The sequence below is a fragment of the Sarcophilus harrisii genome, chromosome 2 (genome assembly GCF_902635505.1).
Source record: "Sarcophilus harrisii chromosome 2, mSarHar1.11, whole genome shotgun sequence".
NCBI lineage: Eukaryota > Metazoa > Chordata > Mammalia > Dasyuromorphia > Dasyuridae > Sarcophilus > Sarcophilus harrisii.
The window spans coordinates 662031919-662050895 of NC_045427.1; the positions used below are offsets into that span (position 1 = coordinate 662031919).

General features: G+C 40.4%; 1 protein-coding gene across 1 annotated transcript; it reads right to left on the reverse strand.

Moving 5' to 3' along the window:
* Nucleotides 1-752: 752 nt before the first annotated feature.
* Nucleotides 753-15685, reverse strand: LOC116421054 (zinc finger protein 2-like). The gene is made up of 5 exons (XM_031949409.1): nt 15547-15685; nt 10402-10528; nt 9265-9360; nt 6776-7155; nt 753-869 (listed from the first exon to the last, which is right to left on the reverse strand). The coding sequence occupies exons 1-5, from the start codon at nt 15574-15576 to the stop codon at nt 753-755; spliced, it is 750 nt and encodes a 249-aa protein (XP_031805269.1). The 5' UTR covers nt 15577-15685.
* Between the last annotated feature and the right edge of the window lie 3292 nt (nt 15686-18977).

An 18977-nucleotide genomic window follows, 5' to 3' on the forward strand; every position in this document is an offset into this window, starting at 1 on the left:
GAGCAGCAGGGCTCAAGGCAGTTGTGTTGCCCATTCAGAGGAGCAGCCGGCTCCAGGAGAGAAGGGTGAGACTTGGAGCTGCTCCACCTGTCCCGCCCAGAGGAACAAACAGGGCTGCTACTAGAATGCAGATTTCTCAGCAGATTATGCACAATTAGACCAAGGCAGGCAAACCCCAAACTTTTTAGAGGCCTCTATCAACAAGGTCCTTTTAAGTACGCTGAAATACTAATTAAGGGCCTGGGGTAACAGGAGTGGAGAAACAGCTCAGAGAGACTGCCAGTTCCAAGACAGGTATCCAATTTCTGGTTGTTTCTAAGAAATAATCCCAAAAACTGAGTCTGCCAGGGCAATTCCAGCAGAATAAGGGATTTCCAAGTTAAAGCACCATCAGCAAATCGTAGTCTAATAAATTTAAGCAAGGAGTAAAGGCCTTCCAATTAAATCTGAACTAGCAAGATACCAGATTTCCCAACTTCCAATTAAATCTGAACTAGCAAGGTACCAGTTTTCCCAATTTCCTATTTCTTCTCCCTTTTTTTTCTTTTGGAAAGGAATTATCAAATGATCATCCCACATACAAATCGTACCCATATGCATATACATAACAGACTAAAAGTCCCTCAAACATAACAGCAATAGTTACCCAAGTTTAACAATTTCCATTCCAAGTCTTAAACACAGCACAGTAATACAGTGAAAATTTTAACAAGTCAACCACTTTCCCTTCCACTCCCCCCCATCAGTCCAAATTACATCAGGACAAGTGGGCGCAGGCGATGGCTGTCATTTGCTTCTTCAAGCTGGACAGGGACGATGCTAGGGATGATGTTCAGTCCGTGAGGGGGATGGGTCTGTAGTGTGGCGTGCTGACAAACAAAGGTTTGATCTAGGTCCCAGAAGCAAGTCAATATATCGGCAATTTGACCAAATCTAGAAATAAAAACAAATCTAACAAAGAAAAGTTAGAACAGTCTGAGATAGAAAGACTGGTCCACAAGGACTGCTACAAGATGTGGCCTCTCATTAGTTAAAAACCTTAAAAAAAACTTGAATATCCAGATACAATATCTGGTAACCAATAGATGACCAGACTAAATACATATTTGCTCAAGTATTTAGGATATAGTGGTTACACATAACTAGATTGGAAACAACAAGGTATGTCATAATTAAATTAACAATTTCTTATTGACCATTATAGAAATCAGTTACAGGAGTGTGTGGTACAGCATTTACTAAAAAAGCTGGAGAGATATCTAGAAGCAAAGCAAACTTTATTAAAAGATCTCTAGAGAATCGGGAGTCCCACACTTCAAGCAGACAATCGAAGGGAGGAAGCACCATATGGGGCAGGGTCAACACTTTTTATCCCTAACGCAAATACCCCCTCCCACCACTGACCCTCATCCTTATTGGCTGAGGATCTTACATTCTAAACTCCGGAACTACCCAAGAAATTGAACTTGACCAATAAGTACATAGTTGCCCATATTTGACCTAACAGAAATACACTGATGTCATAGGAGGATAACAAGGGGATTTAAGTATGCCCTTAGGGGATAGCAGGGAGGGAACTTAAGTATGCCCTTGACTTGATGCTTAAAGTCCTTCAGGCCTACTCCAACTCTGAAATAGATGAAGCCTTACTCGATTTTCACAACTGTCTTGAAAGATCTCACCTCATCTCGTTCAGGAGGAAAAAATGCAGTGACACATTACAAACCCAAGATATTTTACCTCTAGTAACAAATAGGAGTACTGACTTATGGTTAGAACAGAAACCCCTTAAGGTCAGGGGAACTCAAAAGTATAGCATTCTCCTCTAGAAGCTATTCTCCTTCAGGGAGTGTTTAAAAATTCCCCATTTAAATTGAATCTGAAAAACACAGAAGATGTGGTGTGTGCTAAACAGTATCTTATATCATGGAGGGAAAAATAAGATTGCAATTACTAATAAAGGGACTTGTGAACGATGGACTATTATAAGTTTGTATGCCCCCTATCAATATCCCTATTGTGCTCATTAAGAAATCAGATGAAACATGGATTAATACAAGACCTTGGAGGAATAAACTAGGAGGTCTAATGTAGCTAATTTTAAAAAATAAAGCTTTTTATTTTCAGAACAATTTGGTTCACTTTAAGTTCCTTAAAATGAATCTTGGATCTTGGCTTTGATATGTTAAATTTCCCACTGAGCTCTGGTTTGGTTGATAGAAAGTCTAGAAAATCTGCACTTCTCATCCCTGGAGGATCCTTAGTTTCAAATCATACCCACCTGTACCCTCTCAGGGGTGGGCTTTTAGGCAGGACCAGCTCTAAGCCTCTTATCAGCCTGAACCAGTTAGTGAAGATAGGCCTTCATCTCTAGCTATAAATGAATTTGGATCCCACTTCTCTGTGAGGGGAGAGAATGGAATTTTAACTGCTGTTCCGGCTCCCAAATCCCTGTGACCCTTTTGAACAAAACGACCTGTGACTTTTCCCCTTGTATCCCTGATTTGAAACCAATCCAATCACAGGGATTTTTCTATAAACACAATTACTGGGATTGCCTAAAAGTATGCAAAATCTCTTCTGAAAATATCCAATTATTTTTCTCTGTTTCTTCTTACTCTCCCTTCTCTACACAGACCTTCACCTGATTCTGCTGTTACCTCCATTAAGTGTTTTCAATGGCAAAAAAGAGGACTTTGAATCTGACCTCAGAGGCAACAGAGAGTTATTGGAGTGACTGAGGAGAGGACTGACATTTGTTTTTACATGGAAGGGAATATCGGTGTGGCAGCTTCCTGGAAAGATGGGAGAGAGGCTTCATTCAAATGAACGTCTGAGGAAGACGGGATAAGAACTTGGATTGTAATTCAGTTGTTGTCGAATTAAGGGGTCATAGAGTAAAATATAGTGGTTAAAGGAATGACAGAATTGGGCAATTGATTCCACATGTGAGTTGAGAGATAATGCAGAGTTAATAAAATTGGGATTATTAATATTGGTGACTGGAGGAGTGATGGGTACCCTCAAGGAAGGAAATATGGAGAGGGGCATGATCTGGGGGAAAGGTAATAGGTTTTGTTGTGGATATGGTGAGTTGGAGATGCCCATTAACTATCTAATTCAAAATGTCTGGTAGCTATTTGGATGTGTGCAATAGGATATTAGGCTGTGTCCCACAAATTTTGGTATATTGCTGTAATTGTTGGAATGAAATTATTTTTCCTGTGATTTGCTCTTGTACCTAATCAGCCTCTATTTTTATTTTAGTGTTTTATTTAAACATTTACTAGTAAAGCTACTTTTTAACTTTCATCTTGATACAGTTTCAAGTTCCAAATTATTTGACTTCCTCTCTCTCCAGCTCCCCTCCCCAAAATGACAAGCCATGTGATATAGAATTTACATATGCAATCACGGTCCACACTTTGCCACATTAATCACACTGTGAAAGAACCATAGCCCACGTTTTTCATTTAAAAGTGCCTGATGGGAAAACTGAGCATTTGATGTCACGAGCTGTTTCACCCTTAGCTCTTGAAGAGGACTGAGGCCATCAGAGAGTGATAAGCTTGACTTGCAAGTGAATTGGATGTAAGTAAGGCAGGACTGCTCACAGTCATCAGCCTCACCCTTTCTTCTGGAGTATTTGAGTCAGGGGACAAGACATAGGTCCAAACAACCAGTGGTGATGGTTCCCCCCCCTCATCCCGCTGCCCATTTCTGCCCAAGGTATAAGCCCTTCAATAACTGACAAACTATAGGGTCCCAGAGTAGTGGTTTTCCTATTGTGATCACAAGCAGTTTTCAAAATGAAAGGATTTTACAAGCTAATGGACCTCAGGCAGCTGGCTGCCTCTCCATTTGCTCTAGAAATCAGGGGGTTGCTGATGAAGCATTTTCTGAAGTTCCTCTGCTGGGATAAGTTATGTTGTTCATGCTTCTCATGAGAGAATTGTGGAAGACATGAGCCGGCTTCACAGGAAGAAGAGCACTGTTGGTGGACAGCCAGGATACTCTACCTGCTCCCCTGAGATGTCAGGAGAAATAAAGGAAGGACTCCATGTGGGATGGATCCTCTGTTGTTCTTATGTGAGACATAGGCAAGAGTCACACTTGATGTACAGATGTGCTGCTTCATTTTTTTTATTAAAGCTTTTTACTTACAGAGCAAATGCATGGGTAATTTTTCCAGCATTGACCCTTACAAAACCTTTTGTTTCAAATTTTCCCCTCCTTCTCCCCACCCCCTCCCCCATCTGGCAGGTAGTCCAATACATGTCAAATACAGACATGCTTCTACATTGCTGGAAGGAATTTCAAATTCCTTTTTCAAAGTCACAGTATATGGAGATTTTCTGCTTTTACTCACTTCCATCTATCACGTTTCATTTACAAATCCCCTTGCTTCTCCAGATTCTTCCTAGCCACTGCTTCTTATGGTACAATATTCCAATATGTTCATGAACCAATATGTGTTCAGAGTTTCTTCAGCTAAAGAGCTCCCATTTTCTTCTTTGCATTTATATGATTTTTTGCTACCCACAAAATACACAAACCAAATGGTTGCAATTAATATTTTAGTGTAGCCAGAACCTTGCTCCCCTCATATCCTTACAGTAGACCCCTTGCTTTGGGTTCTCTGTGTCACAAAACATGGACATCTGATCACCTTTTCATAAATCCTAATGACAAATGGCTTTGGAGAAAAGTTGGACCCATTCATAGCCACATATACATTGCACTGCTGTGCCTCTTTTTATGTCCAGCCTTGGGGGTCATCTCCGCCAATGTGATGGATGAAAGCTGAAAACCTCAGAGTGAAAATCTTTCTGAGAAGTATCTTAAGGAAACATTTTCTTCCTGAACAAATATGACAAGAGACCTATTGCACTAACTGCACAGGACTTGTATATTTAGGAATGTGTAAGTTTCCTGACTCAACAGGATGTAGTTTTAGAATTTCTCATGTCTTTCTATCTCTCCAAACTGCCAATCATAGCTAGAAAGTTTGGTGAAGTCTATGAGTTATTGGGTTGAATCTCAAGCTGAGGATCCAGAAAGAAGCAGCAGTGAGTGGGGTTCACCTTCAATCTCCACTTTGGGTTCTCAAAGCAGTTAGAGTTGGAAGAGATCCTAACCCTAATCTAAAAGCATGAAGACCTGTGGAGTTAAAAGTTCACAAGGCCACAGAGCTTCAGAACCCAGAATTTCAACCCTTGTAATGAGTCCTGATCCATTTATCTTTCAATCCCACTGTACTGACTTTCAAGCAGGGGACCAGGGGGAAAGAAGAATCCACTATGCTTCTGAAGCTGTCTCCCATCCCTAGTCACCGTTTACTTTCCCTTCCTCATCTTCCCCATTGGGTTAAATGTAAAGAAGGCTAATTATGGAAGGCAGTCTCACTACCAATCTTCTCCCAGTGATCTCTACCAAATCCAATTTCCTCCTTATTCTAACGCCTTGACATTTCCTCACAGATCTGGTGAGAACCAGTCAGGTTTTTTATGAAACTTTTTCCATATTAATTACATTTATAAGGTTTCTTTCCAGTGTGGATTCTTTGATGTTTAGTAAGATGTCCTTTAGTTCTAAAAGTCTTTCCACACTGATTACACTCATAAGGTCTCTCGCCAGTGTGGATTCTCTGATGTGGAATGAGAGAATTTTTACATGTAAAACCCCTTCCACACTGGTTACACTTATAAGGTTTCTCTCCAGAGTGCATTCTCTGATGTACAGTAAGTTCTGCCTTTTGTCTAAAACCCCTTCCACACTGGTTACATTTGTAAGGTTTCTCTCCGGAGTGCATTCTCTGATGTATGGTGAATGATTCCTTATACCTGAAAATCTTTCCACACTGGTTACATTCATAAGGTTTCTCTCCAGTGTGGAGTCTCTGATGGAAAGTGAGAGATTGTTTGTATGTAAAACCCTTTCCACACTGCTTGCATTCATAAGGTTTCTCTCCACTGTGGAATAGCTGATGTACAGTGAGATATTGTTGTTGTCTAAAAGCCTTTCCACATTGGTTACATTCATAAGGCTTCTCTCCAGTGTGGAGTCTCTGATGTACAGTAAGAGTTGCCTTATCTCTAAAAGTCTTTCCACATTGGTTACATTCATAAGGTTTCTCGTCAGTGTGGATTCTTCGATGTACATTAAGATGCCCCTTATTCCTGAAAGCCTTTCCACACTGGTTACATTCATGAGGTTTCTTACCAGTGTGGGTGCTCTGATGTGCACTAAGAGCTCCTTTATCTCTAAAAGCCTTTCCACATTGGTTACATTCATAAGGTTTCTCTCCAGTGTGGATTCTTTGATGTGCAGTAAGATATCTCCTTTTTCTAAAACCCTTTCCACATTGGCTACACGCATAAGGTTTCTTCCCAGAGTGGATTTTCTGATGTTCAGTAAGAGTTGTCTTACCTCTAAAACCCTTTCCACACTGGTTACACTCATAAGGTTTCTTGCCAGTGTGGATTCTCTGATGGTATGTGAGAGATTTTTTGTATGTAAAGCCCTTTCCACACTGGTTACATTTGTAAGGTTTCTCTCCACTGTGGAATCTCTGATGTGAAGTGAGAGATTGTTGGTGTCTAAAACCCTTTCCACATTGGTTACATTCATAAGGCTTCTCCCCAGTGTGGATTCTGTGATGTTCAGTAAGAACTCCCTTATATCTAAAAGTCTTTCCACATTGGTTACATTCATAAGGTTTCTCCCCAGTGTGGATTCTCTGATGTACAGTAAGAACTCCCTTATTTCTAAAAGCCTTTCCACACTGATTACATTCATAAGGTTTCTCATCAGTATGTATTCTCTGATGTACAGTAAGATTTCGCTTATACCTAAAAGTCTTTCCACACTGGTTACATTCATAAGGTTTTTCTCCAGTGTGGATACTCTGATGTATAGTAAGAGATTGCTTGTTCTCAAAACTCTTTCCACACTGGTTACATTGATAAGGTTTCTCTCCAGTGTGGATCTTCTGATGTCGAGTTAGAGATTGCCTTTTCGTAAAACTCTTTTCACACTGGTTACATTCATAAGGTTTTTCTACAGTGTGTATTTTTTCATGTGCAGCATGAAGTTCTCTGCAAGTGAAGTTTTGGTTCTGAATACTTTTCTTCATTTCAAGTCTGATCTCACTTCCTGTAACAATAAAAAAAAGTTCAAAAAAAAAAAGGGTACAACAAACAGGAAAAGACCCATACACACACACACACACACACTTCCCTCCATCAACAGAATAGAAGCTGAGTTAAAATCTATTTCCCCAGGCAAAGAAAAAACTTACATAGGCAGAATCAGTCCCTTAATGTGGGGAGCCAGCACTAATCTACAGCCACATAAGGCCACATTCCTAACCTTAAATAGGAATCTCCTAATCACATCCTACAAGACCAAGCACTGCCCTAACTTTGAATAGGCAGATATCTAGGCATCCCCTAATCACATCATAGAGCTTCCTATGACCAGAGACACCTGAGCAGCTCATCCTTGGGCGGGATACCAACCCTTTGTCTAGGACCCCCACCCTGTACAGTGTTTGCAAAACCCTGCCTCCTTTCCTAGTGCTATATATATCTGTACTATTGCACCCATTAAAATGAGGCTTGATCAGATTGATTTGTCTTGTCTCCATTTTGCTAGTCCTCTCTCTCTTGCCCTTATCTCTTTTCTTCCAGGGTCCACACACTCTGTCTTACGGCCTAGGCACCTTAATGATCCTATTAGCTCACATCCCAAATATGATGTAATTTCTAATGGGCTTCAAACACAAATATATTGAATCCTCACAATAAACCTGTGACAACAGAGAATACTTCCATTGTCACTACTTTCACAATTCAGGCCACCAGTTCAAAGGACAGAGGGACTTGAGCCAAAGCCCTGTAGCTAAGACAGGAATTCACACCCAGTGAATGGGCAGGCTCTGCCTTCAGTATTTGACAAATTAGTTCAACTCTCATTTTTTGCCTTTTCCTTTCATTGTGCGCATTTTCTGGTGATCACTTTCAATTTTATTTTTTGTCTGTTACATTATCTGAAGTCACATTCAGAATGTTTGTTTTCTTTAAGCTGAGACGTGAGATTTTGTTCTGATGCAATACTTTTTTTTTTTTTATTGATAGCCACAGATTATCATCATATCCCCCTGCATATGCTTTTAACAAACACTGTTTTAAAAATGCTGGAAATCCCCCACATTTGAAAATATGTGTCTCATGTTGGAAACTGAGGGCAGAGCTTGCTATTGCACCTCCTCTTCCTTTTGAAGTTCACAAGTTCCTTGAAGGAGGGAGACAATGATAAAAGGATTTGACCCTAAAATTTGTTGATATAGAGACTGTATGAAGTTGCAAATTGTCCACTATTTGTGGACAACAAATATGTGCATATATATATATATATATATATATATCTTAACAAATATCTTTCTCAGTAACTTGAAATGATCATGATCAGGAAATACACAGCTTTTGGGGTTCGTGGGGTCCTTCCCTTAAACTCTGATGGCTTTTAAGTGCAACAGATTCTTTCAGATTCTCAACTTGACAACAAATTGTTTCCAAAGTTTCAGGAAGGTTGGACATTCATGAATAAAGGGCCACAGGGCTGCAAGGACCCTCAGTGGTTATTTCACTGCCCCAGAACAGTTCTCCCCTTCCTGAGTTATCTAATGAGATGATCACATCTCATTAAACCTGTGATCTCCAGATCAAGATATTATCTTGGGAAAGGATTCTGGGAAGATGGTGAAGTATGTTGCAAAATTTCAAGCTCTCCCTATTTCCCCCACAAATAGACCCAATTTGTGTCTGAGTGAAAAATCAAGATCTCGAGCAGAAAAGGGGTTCTCTTGATTTCATCTGAGGGGATCTGAAGACATCAGAGGATTAACTTGTGAGAAGTGTGCTACCTCTGCAGAAACATCCTGTGGGGACCCCTTGGGAAAGCTGGGTGTGGTTGCAGCCTTAGCAGGAACCAGACTTTTGCCTACTGGAGTAACTGTGAGAAGAAGAGATTGGGAAAACCAAGGGAACCTTCACAGATTAGAAACTCCAGGCCCAGCTGTGTTGCTGAGACCTGAGATTCAGTGACTGGACCAGGAATAATGAAAAAAGAGATCTGCCTAAAAAGTATCTGAGAAAAAATTCCAAGGCTGGTCTTTCCCCCAGAACCGAGCATTTACTTCATGGTAGCTCCCAGGAGCCCCTTAAACCACAACTCTCACATCCCTGCTTTCACCTCACTCACTTGGAGAGTAGCTCCTCAGGCATTCTTGGTCCAGCACCCAGGGTGCTTGCTTTTGCTTAAAGTAAAAGATCACATCTTCTCTGGGAACTGGAATGCCTGAGCATGGAAATAAGGTAGGTATCAAGGAGAGAAACTTGAAACTTAGTTCTATTTAGGGAATGGGGTGAAAATCCAGAGCTGCCCCTTTGAGATTCAGCCCATTATATTTAAACACATGAGCCTATAGTCACCCACTAGTGCTTGTCATGCAAGAAAGTCATAATGGGGTTGGTGACATCATGCTGTTGTACAACTTTTATTTGCAGATAAGAGTCAAATCATCTTCTCCCCCTTCCCCACCTATTATTAGCTTCATTTATGGAAGAAACTTCTAACCCCATTCCTGGATAAAAAATGTAATTGTAAAATTATTCTGTACATATTTCTATTAGTTCTTTATCTGGATGCAAGTCACATGTTTCTTCATTTCAGCTTTTTCTTAATTTGGTTAATTAGAATAATCAAAGTAACTTAATTGCCAGAAGTTTTTCCTCAACAATGTTGTTCCTAATGTATCGTAAAGAAAGCATAAGGCACAGCCCATGGGAAAGAGTAGATGAAAATGAATGTTCATTCCCTTCCCTTCCTTTCCCACCACTGATGCTGAAATTTGAAGACAAGAGGAAAGAAGCTTCAGGACAAGTTTCCTATACTAGAAACAACTATAGGCTTTGGGTTACAAAGTGAAGCTTGCTAAAAAGAAGAGTATTCCCAATCCTAGCCCCGTGCCAAAAAGGGACAGGTTCTCAGCAACAGATCTTCTGGAGCAATTTTCAGAGATTTGGTAGACCAGTCTGTGTCCAGGTAGAGGTCAACCAAAACCAGCTGATTAGATCCTTGAGTGAGATGTTTCCACACTGGTTTGATCTCTGACTTGAAGCTACCTAGAACTGGGTAAGTGACAACTTCAGGAACAACAAAGGACACCCTTGGTTTTCTATGATACCAGGCAAATTTATACAGGAGGACTCTGGTGCTTGGACATAGCAGACCAGCCCTTTCTCCTTTCCCACTGATATACCCACAAACCCTGCACCCCAGGAAATGATGATACGTCCCTAGATTACAGATTCAGAGTTAAGCAGGAAATGTCCTTACCCAGGGACAGCAGGTTCCGGGCATTCTCCACCATGACCTCCTTGTACAATTCCCTCTGAGGAGGGTCCAAGAGGCCCCATTCCTCCTGGGTGAAGTCCACAGCCACATCCTTGAATGTCACCAAGTCCTAAAGCATCAAAGTCATGAGACATAGAGCTGAAAGTCACTTCAGAATTCAAGAATCCAACCAACCGTCCCCAATTTACAGTCGGAAACTCAAGCAGAGAAGGGATTGGCTCAAAGTTCATGCCATTTCTGAATGTCAGTCACCTCCTGTAATCATGGTTATTAAGAGCTTTATTGAATTTTGAGAAAAGCATTTTATAGAATCAGCTGGAATAAATCTGAGAAATGTCCTATTATTGAATACATTTCCTTGTGGAATCAGGAAGAGTTTGTGTTTTATTTGTGAGGTAGATGGATCTGTGGAGAGCAAGAGGGTGATGGGAATTTTTCCTCAGCACAAGTGATTTAAGTAATGTATTCTAAAGACAATTTTGTAAAGAGTCTGAGAAGTTAGCAAGTACAGCATGCTCTGGGAAAAAAGTGTTATTTCTTCTGTGAGGTCCTCCTGGGGAAGATGTTGGTATGGGCAAAACAACTCATGCCTTTATTGGTCATTGCTTTCCTTTGTTTAAGGCAAATATTCCTCAGATTTTATATTTCATTACAGGGAAACAAGAAAAACTGGAAAAGAGGCTGCCTTAATTAAAATAATTCATAGAGAAACTATTGCCATTTTTTAAAAATTAGAAATAAATGTTTGACAAAGACACCTAGCAATGTACAAGCTGGGGAGAACAGGAACTATAAAAATAAGTTAAGAAGCCAACAGATGGACCCTATATAGGAGAAAGTGGCCAGGAGTGGGAATACCCTATACTTGGGAAGGGCCATCTCTATTTCCCACCTGCTACAAGTACATCATTTTAGATGTCTTCTTTGAAACAACTGTTTTTTGTTCTGATGTGAATTTTGAGGTTATTCACTCCCTTTGTCAGCAAGAACCCAACCTGCCATTATCAGGCATAAGAAGTCCCAACTAGCCTGTCTGCATAGAGTGACTGGGAGAATGGAAATCTATCCCGCAAACTTCTGGGCATCTGTGAACAACATTTGAGATTCTGATTACCATGTTTTGAGTCTGGGATCCGGTCTGCCAGGTGGATCCAATTGGGTTTTTCTCCCTCCATGTGAGCTCCCAAATGCTTGCCTGGTACTTCCCTTCTTGCCCTAAGAAACCTCCAACCTTGTATCTCACCCATCAAAGATGTCCCCATGGTCAAAAGCTTTGCTGAGTCCTTTTCAGGAGAAAATTCACTGTGGAGCATTCTCTCACTCCCTCCTCACAGTGCCTTCAATATACTGTACTTTGTCCTTATGATAGCTAACCCTGTACAGTTATATAGAGTATATAGTATAGCCATGTATAACTAAGTCTGCTTAGTTTGCTAAACTTCTTTATGCTTCTAGGCTGCCATTCAATGTATCAAACTGTAATGTTCCTTTAATGGATTCTTACAAATTCTTTTCCTGGGTAACCCTATTGCTTTTCCAGCAATTTCCCCCTGCAAATTCTTATTTTATCTCTTCATTTTCTCTATGTAGTCTCTTCTCTTAAATAAACATACCTTTTTGGCAAAGAGAATTGCCTTCGTGAATTTGTGACATGTTTGTTTCTAACTAGGAAGTGCTAACCTGACCTCCTCATGGCTTTTGTGTAATGCACATTTCAGCTTTTCATTTTCTTTTTTCTATTTTTTCACTTCTGAACAACTGAGGAATTTATTGCTCTTTTACACTTTTTGAGATTCCCATGGATTACTAAATCTTTCCTTTTCTCTTGGGTCCCTTGGTTCCTTCTTCCTCCATAAGATAGGATCTCAGTAAAGGCAGGCAGTCCTTTCCTGATGGACAAGTCATCTCTGATTGATTCCTTAACTCACACCCAAGGGAAGATATTGCAAATCTTTCTTTCACAAGCCTCCCCCAGCCCCGTTTACCAAGATGAGGGGGGCTAATGCACTCCCAACCTTCTTTTAAGGAGAAAGCCCAGCTATCTCCTCGTTCTTCACCCGGCTCTACTCCTTTGGGACTTTTCTAACTGGGCTCTCCACAAATCCCTGAATCAAGAGGCTCCTTCCTACCCAGACCTCTTTCCATATTTCTTGGGCCTCTTGATTTCTGTGATCATTGCCAAGATGCAGGAATAGAATACAGGGTCCTGTATGTGCCAAAATGTTTGTGGCAGCCCTGTTTGCAGTGGCCAGAAGCTGGAAAATGAATGGATGCCCATCAATTGGAGAATGGTTGAGTAAATTGTGGTACATGAACATTATGGAATATTATTGTTCTGTAAGAAATGACCAGCAGGATAAATACAGAGAGGATTGGCGAGACTTACATGAACCGATGCTGAGTGAAATGAGAAGACCAGGAGATCATTATATACCTCAACAAGATAGTGTATGAGGATGTATTCTGATGGAAGTGGATTTCTTCGACAAAGAGAAGATCTAACTCAGTTTCAATTGATCAAGGATAGACAGAAGCAGCTACACCCAAAGAAAGAACACTAGGAAATGAATGTAAACTACTTGCATTTTGTTTTTATTCCCAGGTCATTTTTACCTTCTGAATCCAATTCTCCCTGAGCAACAAGAGAACTGTTCGGTTCTGCACACATATATATTGCATCTAAGATATACTGTAACCTCTTTAACATGTATAGGACTGCTAAATGCGCGCTTGCCATCTGGGGGAGGGGGTGGAGGGAGGGAGGGGAAAAATTGGAACAGAAGTGAGTGCAAGGGATAATGTTGTAAAAAATTACTCTAGCATAGGTTCTGGCAATAAAAAGTTATTAAAAAAAAATCTGCCCTTGCTGAAGGCAAGTGTATTGATCAGGCAATCACAGCTTGAACATAGACAAGATAATGATGGGAGGTCTCATGGAATGAACACTGGTTAAAAAAATGGATACCATTCTAAAGGAAATGGTCAAAGAGAAGTGCTCATTTCTGTATTGAGAAAATGAAAATCCAATGGAAAGAATCCCTCGCTCACCCACAGAAAAACCCAACCCAACCTGGAAAAGAAAAACAAAGCCATGGCTACACACTCACATCCAGGTCAGAAATTCACAGAGCTCTCAGCAGTAGGCCCAGGATCAGACCACTTTCAGCACAGGCCCCTTTCCTGCCCTTGAGATGCTGGAGTAAAACAATCCATACACCAAGGAAAGCAGCAACAGGACCAGCCCATACCTTCCCTCCAAAAGTGCTGCAGAGCCCAGCTCTGTCTTCAGGTGTGAACTCAGGAAGACTGCTGAACAGACAAGCAAAACAGGCCCCCTCCCTATAATAAGCAATATCTCATCTGAGACACTCAGGACAGGAGGCTGAAGAGTGCCTCCTGTCTCCAAGCACTGCCTCAGCTGGGGTCTTTGCACACAAATCCAAGCAGCATTCTGGGGAAAGGAAGAGTAAGAGATAGACGCACTAAAGAATGAGATCCTCTAAAGCCGATGCAGGAGACTTTAAAAAGGGGGAGCGAATGTAAGGCATCAGAAACAAGTCAGACAGAAAAGAGAGCAAGGCAAAAGTTGTATTACAGGTATCACCAGACTATCAGAATACCACAAACAGCAGCCTAGATGCAAGACTTCAAGAAATGTTTAAGAAGAAATAAAGAAACCACAGGTCACTTTGATGAGATAGACCCTGAGTTGTTCCCCACAAATGTGCTTTCTGGGGTTCCAATCACAACCTTGCACAGTCAAAAGAACATCCCTTTCCCAGATAAAAGCAGCTATCTTATATTAAAAGATGCCATATGTGCAAAAATGTTTGTGGCAGCCCTTTTTGTAGTGAGAAGAAACTGGGAACTGAGGGGATGTCCATCAATTGGAGAACAGCTGGACAAGTAATGGTACATGAAGGTGATGGAAGAAACAATCTGTAAGAAACAATCAGCAGGACAATTTCAGAAAAGCCTGAAGAGTCTTACATGAACTGATGCTGAGTGAAATGAGCAGAAACCAGAACATCATTGTACATAGCAACAAGCAAAATTATAAGATAATGAATTCTCATGAATGTGGCTTTTTTCAATAATGAGGTGATTCAGTCCAGTTCCGTGATCTTGTGATAGAGGGAAAAGTCTACACCCAGAGAGAGGATCAAGAGAACTGAGTGCACATTATGGCATAGTATTTTCCCTTTTTTTGTGTTTGTTTGAATTTCATTTTCTTTTTTTTTCCCTTTATGATCTGACTTTTCTTGTGCGGAACAATGATGGTATAAAAATGTATGGTTATATTAGATTTAACATATATTGGATTACTTGCTATCTAGGGGAGGGGTTGAGGAGAAAAGGGTGGGAAATTTGAACACAAGGTTTTGTATTGGTTAGCAGTGAAAATTTATTTTTGAATGTTTTCAAAATAAAAAGCTTCAAAAAAGAAAAAAAAATAAAGTCCTTCCATACATATGTATGTATGTACATACATACATAATCCATACAGGGTTACACAGATAAGAAGTGTTAAGTGTCTGAGGCCAGATTTGAACTCGGGTCCTCTTACCAGGAGATCATTATATACTTCAACAACAATACTAGATGATGACCAGTTCTGATGGATCAGGCCATCCTCAGCAACAAGATCAACCAAATCATTTCTAATGGAGCAGTAATGAACTGAACTAGCTATACCCAGAAAAAGAACTCTGGGAGATGACTAAAACCATTACATTGAATTCCAATCCCTATATTTATGCACACCTGCATTTTGATTTCCTTCACAAGCTAATTGTACAATATTTCAGAGTCTGATTCTTTTTGTACAGCAAAATAATGTTTTGTCATGTATACTTATTGTGTATCTAAGTTATATTTTAATATATTTAACATCTACTGGTCATCCTGCCATTTAGGGAGGGGTGGGGGGTAAGAGGTGAAAAATTGGAACAAGAGGTTTGGCAATTGTTAATGCTGTAAAGTTACCCATGTATATATCCTGTAAATAAAAGGCTATTAAATAAAAAAAAGAAAAAAAAAAAAAAAAAAAGAACTCAGGTCCTCTTGACTTCAGGGCTGGTGATTGTGATTGCTGATGTGGGTCAGGTCTGGATGGAGGGCACTTACCTGACCAGGTCCCAGGCTCCCAGGGCTCATTCCCTCTGGCTCCAGGCTCCCTGTGTACACAGAAAATTAACCAAGGTGACTCCTTGTTGTAAAGTTCTTCAGACTGGGCCCTAGCCTCTATTTACCTCAGAGTCCTGCTGCATCCAGCCTTTATGGCCCCACAAAAGGACCAGCTACTGAAGGTCTGAATAATATAGGTCAGAGCCTCTGATGTGCTTTCTAGAGCCCCCAAATTGTGTTGCCAAAATATACTATGCATTCCAGAGCCCCACACTGGGGTGACAAAATACACCAACTGGACTATCTCTCTGGAGGATCTCGGGAGCAGCTTGAGTCTTTGGTCTTAGTGGAGGAGTGTAGAAGGTAGGAGGCCCACCAGGATGGTCAAACATGGAGTTCTCTTATTTTACCTCCTCTCAGCCCTTAAATACCTAAGTATAATTACATCATTACAGCACATTCAGCATGTGCCAGCTAGAAAACCATTATATCACCACAGCACACTGTGCAAGTGCTAACTATAAGCACTCTGCTATTGATATGAAAATGTCTCTCTTTTTTTAATTATACCTTTTTATATACAAAACATATGCAATGGTAATTTTTCAACATTGACCCTTGCAAAAACCTCTGTTTCAACTTTTCTCCTCCTTCCCTCCACCCCCTCCCCTGAATGGCAGGCAGTCCCATACATGTTAAATATGTTAAAGTATATGTTAAATACAATATATGTAATGTATATACCTCTTACTGTAAGTATCATGTTTCAGGTAGAACATAGGTGGTCATAGCCTCCTTCACTTCTCAGAAAGGCTGAAAACAGCAAAGGAAGGTAGGGAGCCAAACCAGACACTGTCAGCGGGTTCCCTCTGAGCTGAAGGGTCTTATACCTTATCCAGAGTTCCCCACTATCTGTGGCCCTCTATATCTCCCCTTTCTTTTGTTTTACTTGAAACAGGTATGCATAAATCCATTAGCATGGGAGATATTACACAAGCAAGTAGTAATGTAAAAGACTTGCATGAGTCCTAGAAGGAGGTATATAAATAACAATCACACATACACCTCCTTCAGAATTTTTTGGGGGTTATATACAATTGGTAGTTCCTTAGTGTTTCTATGGTCTTTTGTAGACGTGCTTCTAACATTTGTTTCTTAGGTGCACACACCAAGATATCATCCATGAAATGTAATAATATTACTTTTGGAAATGCTTTTCTTACTAGAGTAATAGCAGCAGTCACATGCATTTGACACATAGTAGGACTATTTTTCATTCCCTGTGGCAAAACTATCTATTCTTATCTTTTATAAAGGTCAGCTAAATTAATGCCAGGCACTAAGAAGTCAAACCTTTTCATATCCTCCTTAACTAGAAGAATAGAATAGAAATAATTCTTAATGTCTATAACCCAACGAGGCCATTCTTAGGCAACTGAGTAGGACATGGAAGTCTAGGCTGAAAAGTTCCTATGATTTCCATCTGCTCATTTGCTTTTCTCAAATCAGTACCATTCTCCATTTTCCAGATTTCTCTTTTATAGCAAATACAGGGGAATTTCAAGGACTTAGAGAATGTTATAAAAGACCTTGGTGAAGTTATTCCTGTACTATATCTAATCATTCTTGAATTTTTTGATTAGCTAGGGGCCACTGTTCTTCCAACACGGGTATATTAGTTTTCCATTGAATGGGAACAGGTCAGAGTACTGGCAGGCCTTCAATAGCAGCCCTGCCTAAAAAGCCCAAGGACTCAATTGTAATTGTGACATGGGGGTGGCCAAAACTGCTGCATGGGTGGTGCTGATGGTGTCAATTCCCCTACCACTCCTACTCCCTCTACCCATGAAGATGAAGTTGAGAGAGCAGGGTTAGGAGATGTGGAATGCCCTAAGGGGCCTGCCTGGGTATAGGTGGAGGAGAAACTGAGCTGTGAAAGTGAGAAGCATTTTCATTTGGGGAATGACTTGTATTCTTATAAATTTGACTCAGTTCTCTATATATTTTAGAAATAAGGCCTTTATCATAAACACTGGCTGGAAGCTTTCTGCTTCCTTTCTAATCTTGGCTATATTGGTTTTATTTGTGCAAAACCTTTTTAATTTAATGTAATTAAAATTATCCATTTTGCATTTCATAATGTTGCCTAGTCCTCTTTGGCCATACATTCTTTCTTTCTCCAAAAATTTGATAGGCAAACTATGCTGTGCTCTCCTAATTTGCTTATATTATCACTCTTTACACCTCAGTCTATGATCATTCCAGCATTCTGCATCACATATGGCCTTTGTCACTCTCTATCGTGTTTCTTCTCCTTACAATTATATAGTCTACTAAATGACAATATTTGCTGTAAATGTGCATGCATGAAGTTTTGTTGCTTTTAGGTTAGTAAAAGACAGTGTGGTGATGGGGTCTTGAGATGCACAAATCTTCACTAATAAGTGACCAGTGCTATTGCTGTTTTCAACCTTATTCCTTCCAAGGACATTCCCTAATCTGAGCCTAGTCTAGCCTTAAAATCAGCCAGGATTAGATAAGTTTGTCCTCTTTTGGCAAACTGAGGATGAGCATCTCTAGTCTTCATAAAATTTCCCTTGAACTTATCAAGGTTTGGCATGGTGGAAGGATAGTCACTGATGATGGTACCATGGCATTTTACTATAGGTGATAAAGGCATTGTCATGAGTCTGTCATTCAGTCTTTTTGGCAGACATATAAGATTGCTGATTTGATTCGGTTTGATTGCTAACCTATACCAACTTCACAATGCTCCTCTCCACTGCACTCCCTGCAGAAAACCTTGGATGTAGCTCCGACTTCAGTAAGGTGGCTTTTATTTGCCAGCCTTGTTTCACTCAGGGCTGCCTTTTGGATGAGACACCTACTGAATTCTCTGGCCACTAGAGCTGTCCATCTTTCAGGTTTGCTGCATTATCCATAATGGTGCACACATTCCAAGGACTGATGGTGAATGACATCTTTGTAGAAGTTTTTATAAGTGTCTGTGTGTGTGTCTGTATTTCTATCACTGGCTGGGTCCACCAACCATGGTAGACAGACCAGGGCTGATTAAGCAGATTTTTAGTGCACCTTTTCTGGTCTCTTCTTCATACCAGGAGGGATTTTTTTTTAAGAGCTCATACATCTAGGGAACTGCTACATCCCACTGCTGTGTCCAGTGAGAAGATGGCTGCATGACTTGGGTACTTGTGTGTAGGTGTGTGACTATAGCTTCCAGTGTATTCCCTTCTGTTACTTCATCACTTTGAAATAGGAAGAATGGTTAAAATAGTCTTTTGACTCAGGTCCAAACTGGATTTAAGCAAGATAAGAGTTGCACAAAGTCATCAGCCTCCCTTTCTCCTCCATAATGTTCACAGTGCAGTGGCTGGACAGAGTAAGGTTTTCCTTGGAGGGAGCCTTAGTCT